Genomic DNA, 8,443 nt, shown 5'->3' with positions numbered 1-8,443 from the left:
GCCCCGCGCCCGGTCCCTCCGCCGCCGCGAAGGTGCGGGCGCCGGGCCCCCCCGGGCGGCGTCCTCGGCCGGAGCGCGCGGCGCGGGGGCGGGGAGAGGGTGCGCGGCCCGGAGGCGGGGTGCGCCGGTGGGGTGCAGCGGAAGAGGGGTCCGGGGGGGGAGAACTTCGTAGCAGTCATCCCTTTTTAGGAAAAGAGGGGGAAAAAAAATAAAGCCCTCCCCCGCCAGCGCCGCCTCCCACCCTCGCAGCACCACACACAGCGCGGGCTCCTCGCGCTCGGCACCGCGGGGCCGGCGCGGCCAGCCTGCGTCTATCGGCAGCTCTTCGGAAAATGCATTGGCCGTTCGGAGTTTGATCCGGAGAGGATCCCCGCCCGCGTTCCCGGCTCGCCCGCCAGCCCTGGCCCGGTGTTCTCGCCCCGGGGAGGCGTGAGGCGGCCCCACGGATACAGATCCATGTGTGTGCCCGCGCGTGTGTGCGCGCGTGAAAATTGCCGAGAAGGGGGAAATCACAGGACTTCTGCAAATACCGACTGAGAAATGGTAATTCAGCCGCCGCCGCCGCTGCCTTCTGTTTGCTCGTGCTCTTGAGATCTCCGGTTGGGATTCCTACGGATTGACATTTCTGTGAAGAAGTCTGGGAATCAAACTGGAAATTCTCCTAATTTTTTGCACCCCCCCCCCCAACTCCTGATTCATTTGGAAGTTTTCAGAGCAGCTCTAACTGGAGAGTTCTGAAGATTGATGGAATCCCTTTGCCTTTCCATTTGTTTTCACAAAAAAGGAAACTTGACAGAGGATCATGCTGTCCTTAAAAAATACAAGTAAGTTCTTTGCACAGGAAATTGGTTTAATGTAACTTTCAATGGGAACCTTTGCGATTTTAACTCTAAGTGCATTAGAGTAAGTTTAATTTCCAGGCAATTTAATATATTCTTCTTAGCGTTTAACTTGTAGTGTGTGCCCTGCTTTCAACCAGCGTATAGAGGGAAACGCACCCGATTTTGACTGATTAGTTTTTTTAACCTTTCAGCATCACGGAGGAGGTAGACTGATATTAACAGTAATTAATAATGTGCCTCATGAAATAAAGATCCAAAAGGAATTTAAATAAAAATTTCCTGCATCTCATGCCAAGAGGGAAACACCAGAATCAAGTGTTCCGCGTGATTGAAGACACCCCCTCATCCAGGAATGCAAAGCACATCCAATGAAATAGCTGGATTATAACTCTTCTCCCCTCTTGCGGGGCCGTGGGGCGGGCAGCGGGGGGCGAGAGGTGCTGTGGGGACCCGGCTGCCCTCCCGCGGCGGAAGGATGGCGCACGCGGGGGGAACAGGTTATGATAACCGGGAGATCGTGATGAAGTATATCCACTATAAGCTGTCGCAGCGGGGCTACGAGTGGGATGCCGGAGACGCGGGCGCCGCGCCCCCCGGGGCCGCCCCCGCGCCGGGCATCCTGTCCTCCCAGCCGGGCCGCACGCCCGCGCCCTCCAGGACCTCCCCGCCGCCGCCCCCGGCCGCCGCCGCGGGGCCTGCGCCCAGCCCGGTGCCACCTGTGGTTCACCTGACCCTGCGCCAGGCGGGCGATGACTTCTCTCGGCGCTACCACCGCGACTTCGCCGAGATGTCCAGCCAGCTGCACCTGACGCCCTTCACCGCGAGGGGACGCTTCGCCACGGTGGTGGAGGAGCTCTTCAGGGACGGGGTGAACTGGGGGCGCATCGTGGCCTTCTTTGAGTTCGGAGGGGTCATGTGCGTAGAGAGCGTCAACCGGGAGATGTCGCCCCTGGTGGACAGCATCGCCCTGTGGATGACCGAGTACCTGAACCGGCATCTGCACACCTGGATCCAGGACAACGGAGGCTGGGTAGGTGCTGTCTGGATGCGAGTCTGTGAGAGACGCCCCGGTCCCAGTGCGGTCGGAGGGGCGGTTGGGGCTGGGCCCAGGGTCAAGGGCAGGCCGGTGGAGTAAAACCAGGGGTGTGGCCTCCCTTTCTCTTCCCCTGCGCAGCACTCTCCCTGCCAACCCTACCGTGATCACCCCTTCCCCGGAGACATTGCTTCCCTTGCGTGCCAGCCACTGAGGTTCAAAGATCCAGCCTTTGCTGTTCAGTAGAACTTGAGGATAAAGGGCATCCCTTCAAGGTTTCCCAAACTAGGAGTCCACGGACCCCCATGATCATGGTACCTGGTTGAGTAGCTTATTGAAAAGGAGCATTTCAGGGACAACTCATAAACTGGACACCAGGCTGAGTCCTGGCTATCTGCATCAGAAATAAGCTCCCCTGGGGGTTTCTGCTTTGTGCTAAAATTTGAGAACCACTGGATTAGAAGAACAGACTCCTCTAGAGGCCCAGGGGCCTGCCTTCTCTGCCTCACTTGGTAAAATCTACCCAAAGAGGAAAACCAGTGTAGCCCCTTTCCCTAGAAAACTTGGATGATTGTGAAAAGGTAGGTTGACTTCCAGAGTCTGGTGACACTGGCCTCCAGTTTGTGCCGTGTTCCTAGTGGGCATGACCACATGTCTTGAAGAACCCTTGGCTATGGGTGTTGGTTTCATCATTGACAGATTTCGCATTGGCCGCATACCTTGTGTTCTATTTCGATAACTTGTGTATGATTTAGAAGTTGACTGGAATTTTTGGTATATTTTATTTTCCACCCTAACCTACAATACACATCATTTGGTGGCATCCTCTGGTGGGCAAACTTGCGTCCAGAGTATCTATATAAAGATAGAAGAATTGATTCTTAGCTGTGGGTTCTCATGCTGTGACTTTAGTTGAAGTGATTGATGCTTGTGTTTCTGAAGAACATCTGTGAGCTGTGTTTTCCTGGTACCGCTGTGCTAGACCGAGCCTCTGTCCTGTCACCAGAAAGTTCTTTTTGTGAGCGTGATTCTTTGAGGGAGGGGTACAGCTCATAAGACTGAAGAAGTGTCATTGACATCCTCACTTCATACCTGAAATGATTAATTTGTGAAAAAGTGAAAGAGGAATAACTCTGGTTCAAGTTTTTTGCAGACTTTTTGTTTTAATCTGAAGAGCTGTCTTTGAAAAAGGATGCCATTCAGTGCCTCCTTTTACAGTCTCCAGGAGGATTACTAATATTATTATTTTATAGGACCTAACAGGAGCAAAAACCTTAGAAGTCACTACACATGGGTTCGATTTCAAGAAGCACGTTACATATTTTATACGGTTTACAAAGTGTGCTAGTATTAGGGGTCTGAAAAGAGAAAAGTCCAAGAAAAGCAGATGACCGACAGGAACATCTGATCCTACTTGACCAAAGTTGACTACATACTGATGCCACTGTTCAGTGTTTAAAAGTAAAAATCCCCATTTAATCTCTAGAATTTATTAATAAATGCTTTTTGTGAATTGTTTGTTTCTTTGAGATCCCATATTATCAGATCTCTAGTAATTCTGGAAGAGTTCTGTAGAAAGTATAAGGAATATTTTTGTTAAATGTTTGATTAAGTAGGTGTTTTTGTTTTTAACCACTATAACCAAAGAGGTAGGGACTTCCAGACGCCAAAAGGATCATTTTGAGACCAAAGTAAAACTGACTGAACAGTTTGACTATTACATACTTTTGTGAAAAAATATTAAAAAATTTTCTTTCTAGTTGAAAGAAAGGCAAGGTGGTAACTGTCATGTGTCAAGTGATTCAATAAAAAGATGGGAAATGGAGACATATGTTTATGATAGAAATTAAGATGTAATCTTGATCTTTGTTTTCAAGTTGTGGTATATTAACATCTCATACAATTGAATTTTCTTTTTAAGTGAAGGCTCGCTTTTTCCTCCTTTCAAAATAGAATTTTCTTAGTAGAGCCTATCTTTGTGGTCAGCAGGTATCTGAGGTTGATAAATGTAGAGGCTACACTTTATGATGCCAAACCACAATGACGTACCGTAGAACATGATAAACTTTTTTTTGACAAAACCTCTTATAGTAAAAATAAATCATATAGAAGCACAAATTGCTGATGGTGAAATGTGTAGCATTCAGGACAACATAGAGATGGATGACTAAATAGGAAAACAAAGGACTTTGGCAGAAAAAAGTGTGAGGAAATGCTATCAGAAATGGACACTTTGGAATAATAACAGAGGTAGTATTATTTGAGAAGTATATTTGGGAGGATGATTTACATGTCCTTTGCAAAGGTGCATTTTGAGCCTAAATTTTTATTTTGAGCATTTGGCATCCAGACAGATTTTCCTCCCAATTTGCACCAGTCAGGGTTGCATCTCACATAATACGTGTCGTGGTGCGGCGTAAAGGACTCGGTGAGGATGGGCAAGTTTCAGAGGAGAGCTGGCACATTCTTTCAACATTGGACAGTAATTTGCACTGGTTACAGGACTCAGTGGATCAGCCCATCTACTGAATCTACTCTACTGGGGGCTTTAGACTCGAAGTCACATTTGTTCTTTGCTGCTGCTGCTTCTGAGGCTGAGGGAGAACGGTTTGCATTCTGTGCTCCATGAACTGCAGAGAGCAGGGCCTTGGATGGTAAGTGCCTGAGAGGTGGTCTCAGAAGTCTGCATGTGACGTAAGCACTGAAGAAGAACTTGGCTGTGGAGTGGACTGTGGCTTTGTCCCTGAGTCTGAATAAAGCATCCAGAGGGAGGCAGGATAGCAGAGCCGTGAGACGGCATCGGTTCTAGGAGACCTGCTTCTCCGCGTGTGGGAGCTCGTGGGCGTCCCCTGGGAGCATCTTGGAGGAGCAGAGCCTCAGGTCCCACCCAGAGCCTCTGAGTCAGAGCCTGCGGTTCGCACGTCTACAGGTGTTGGGTGCACGGAGGGTTAGAGGTGCTGGCTACCATCACCGACCACTGATTCCCGTGACGTCTTTCAGGACAAATGGGAGTCCGGGAGCGGGCCTGCAGCATCCCCTCCCAGTGGCCTCCTGGGATCCGTGGTGTTACCTAGGATGCCGAGTATTTCCCTGTTTCCCAGATGTCTGCTAGAGTGGTCTGAGCCTTGGAAGAGAGAGGCTGGAATGCTATAGAGACAGGAGCGAAATGATCACAAGCTCTGACCTCTCAAGGATGTTTTGCCTGGTAACTATACAATCTGTGGGCCTTCCTCAGTGGCTCAGCGCTAAAGAATCCGCCTGCAATGCAGGAGACAAGGGTTCCGTCCCTGAGTCAGGAAGATCCCCTGGAGGAGGGCATGGCGACCCACTCCAGTCCTGGCAGGCTACAGTCCATAGGGTTGGAAAGAGTCGGACACGATTGAGGCAGCTGAGCGCAAGACAGTATGTGTGGGCACTGGTGGCCCCATTAAAGTAAGACAGCTTTCCCACTCCAGTCAAAGACAGGAAGCTTAACTCCGAATGGCTGCATTCAGTATTGTTTTATCCCTTTGTAACTCAGTTCAAATTTCTGTAGGTGAGTTTAGGGGCCCTGGGACCACTTCACGACCAAGGTGGCTTTTGCAAGCAGAGGGTTGAGATGTAGGCAAGTTGATGGTGACTGGTGTGTTGGGAACTGGGAAACGTGACAACATTTTGCTTCATGTCTTAGGAGAGAGTGAGATATCTGACAGCCGCAAGGATAAGATGCTTTAATAGGTGATTGGCTTCCTTCTGTTGAGATGGTGGGGCAACTTTTTCTTTGTGCTCATGTTTTGGTCCCTGTGGTTTAGGAAGACAGGAACTTACTTCTCCACATCCAGTAGAGGTTAGCTTCCTTTTTATTAGTTGGTCAGCCAGCAGTTTCTCTTTTCTGTCCATAGTCCACATCCACTCAAACGTTTGATTAACTGGAAAGCAAGACCGTTCTCAGGCCAGTGTACAAAATACATGAGAAAACATCGTTTTTCTAGTGGCTGAGCATTAGCTGCTTAAGGCGAGTTTTGGCAGCAAAATGATAGGATTAAAAATAGCCCGAAGATGATCCAGTCTTAAATAATATATTTAATGATGAACTTTCCTTGGGAAAGTGCATCTTTCTGCCTGCGAAGAATCATATGACCCCTTTCAATAATTTATTTTGTGGAAAAAAGATACATTATGGCTCCTAGAGTTTGCAGTCATGTGCTGTTGAGCAATCACATTTGGGGACTTTTGTAAAATTTGACAGTTCACTCAGTTCTCTTTTCTGTTTTAGGGCCTTTGTTGCTGTTTAATGTCAGTTGAAAACATGGTTTTCTTCTGTGCATCCTGTTACTTTTAGCTGTGCTTTCTAGTGAGAACGGATTGATCTTTGCAGCAATCCTTAGTTGAACTGGTACATTTCAGAATCGCTAAATGTCATTAGGCCACATAGTGCACCAGGTAACAGAAAGCCACAGATTTTTTCTTTTTAAGCCAAACTCTTATAGTTTATCTTTCCTCCCAGTCCTAGTCAGCTTTTTGGAGGCTGATCAACCCACTCATAAAGCAGGTGTGTGGGTACTGTGTGTATGAATAGCAGTCTCTCCCACTCAGCACACTCCCACACCCATTTCTGAGGTCATCCATCGTGTCTTCGCAGGAGCAGTATTTCAGCAGTATTGCAGCATTTGTGCTAGAAAAACAACACTGTCTTTGTAGTGTACGAGTAAAAAGGTTTTTTCTACCCTCAGAGATATATTGTATTTGAGGTTCAAAGGTTCTGTTAAACCTTTTTAAAGTAATTTAATAGCACCTGATTCAGGTACAGCGGTAACCTCGCACACGGGTCCCCCTTTCCCCTAGCCCCATACAGGGGACCACTTGGAGAAGTGAGTCCAGCATGGAGCTCTGCTTTCGTCCCTCTTGGTTTGGTTCAAACCAAGTCAGTGCTTGAGGTTGAAACAGGATTAAGGATGAAAGTTAGCTGAGGATGGAGATCGTTGTTCAGCAGACCTGACTGCGTCTTCTCTGTGCCTGGTGCGGGGTCAGGTCGGGGGCGAGTCTTCTGTGTGCCCGGTGCTGGGTTAGGTTGGGGCTCCAGGGAGGACTGCGTTTCCCTGTCCTGCATGCCGTCAGGCCGGGGCTGGAGATGTCATAAATTCTGTTGCCACCCAGCCGGATGAGATGATTCTAAACTCTCAGATTTAGAGGGGAAAAAAAAAGCTAAGTGTGTGTTATTTTGCATACACTTCAGTATTTGTCTGAAAAAGTTATTTCTAACCATATGGCTATTCATATGTGCATTAGGCCTGATTTAACTAGGAGAGAAATATAGATAATTTAAAAAAATACTGTGTTTCACAGACATGTGCTTAAGAGAACTGAAAGGCAAGGGGAGTTCCCTTGTTAAATATTTACCCATTAGGCGCTGTTTGTACGTATTATGAAGACTTAATAAACACTAGTCTGCAGTTTTTAAAGTATTTCAATAATTCTTTTTCAGTAAGGGACAATCAAGCTCTGATGAAGATGGTTAGAATAGATTAATTTGAAGAACTATCTTTCTTAAATCGTTCTGGTATGCAGAAAAGTCAGAGTCGATTTGAACCAAAACAGGGGAGAGATGAAAATAAAAGCTTTTGTTTTGGTTTGGTTTTAAGTTCTAGTCCTATTTCTGTTTGTTAAGAGGCTTCTCTTCCAAAACTCTACATACAGAAGTTCCTAGTCCGCCGTGACATTTGTGTTCCTGAAGAGCAGGTGTTTACCATCTAACGTCTTTTATTCGTGGTCCTGTTCCTTTAATGAAGGTTGTAAAACTTTTGAAATCACGACAAAGCCATTTTCGTTTCTAAAAGTATTTTTGTAGATTGCTGCTTGTTCTGGTCTGCTCAGTTCTGTAGTGCCAACATGATTCCTCTGCTCTTTATTTGCCAGACAAAAGATAAACCCAGCTGTCCTCCAGCAAGCCTGATGACGGGGTGTTTGCTTCTCTCGCTCCAGAGCCACGTGGGCTTTCTCATCAGGACCTACCCGCCCCCCGCCCCGCACCCTGCACCAGCCTCGTCACTTACCCCTGCCTGCCCATCATCCCAGTGCAGGGGGACCTGCAGGGTCGACTCCTTGTGAGCCTCTTAACACGTGAAGGGTGGGCTCACTTGAAGGAAAGAGCACTGTGTCTGGATCGCAAGCGAGATGGGCAGGAAAGGGGTCTGTCCAGGCTGGAATATCTGAACCCTGTCTGCATTCTTGCCACAAGCAGCCAGGCAAGGAAAAATTCTGTGATCAGATATGATGGCTTTCCCTCCAGAGACCATAAATTCCAGCCCTGTGCAGGAAAAAGATAGGATCTGCTGGAAGAGTCTACTGGCTCTGGTCTCTGCAGTGGGAGAGTCGAATGGGGCTGATACTCTAGCCTGAGATGAAGTTTCACTAAACTCAGCGCAGCTAAAGCAGCTTCTGCTGAAGCCCCTACTTCCCCAAACGCCCTCTTAAGCACCTTAGAGAGGGGGTCTCCCTGCCACGTGGGCGTGGCCGTTGGTAGCAGTTACAAACGCACTAAGTAAGGGCTGCTTGGCTGATTTTCTCAGGCAATGGACCAGGTTCTGTG

General features: G+C 48.1%; 1 protein-coding gene across 2 annotated transcripts in view; it reads left to right on the top strand.

Moving 5' to 3' along the window:
• The first annotated feature begins 253 nt into the window (after window positions 1-253).
• Window positions 254-8,443, top strand: part of BCL2 (BCL2 apoptosis regulator) — a 197,710-nt gene continuing 189,520 nt past the window's right edge. For both annotated transcript variants that reach the window (XM_081562284.1, XM_081562282.1), the window contains exons 1-2: window positions 254-824; window positions 1,034-1,872. In XM_081562284.1, the coding sequence (XP_081418410.1) occupies window positions 1,318-1,872 (555 nt within the window). In that variant the 5' untranslated portion in view covers window positions 254-824; window positions 1,034-1,317. The remainder of the gene's footprint in view (window positions 825-1,033; window positions 1,873-8,443) is intronic.

The sequence above is a fragment of the Giraffa tippelskirchi genome, chromosome 14 (genome assembly GCF_054371585.1).
Source record: "Giraffa tippelskirchi isolate mGirTip1 chromosome 14, T2T-mGirTip1v1.2.pri, whole genome shotgun sequence".
Classification (NCBI taxonomy): domain Eukaryota; kingdom Metazoa; phylum Chordata; class Mammalia; order Artiodactyla; family Giraffidae; genus Giraffa; species Giraffa tippelskirchi.
Note: the sequence above shows the minus strand (reverse complement) of the source record. Positions and strands in the feature narration are given on the sequence as shown.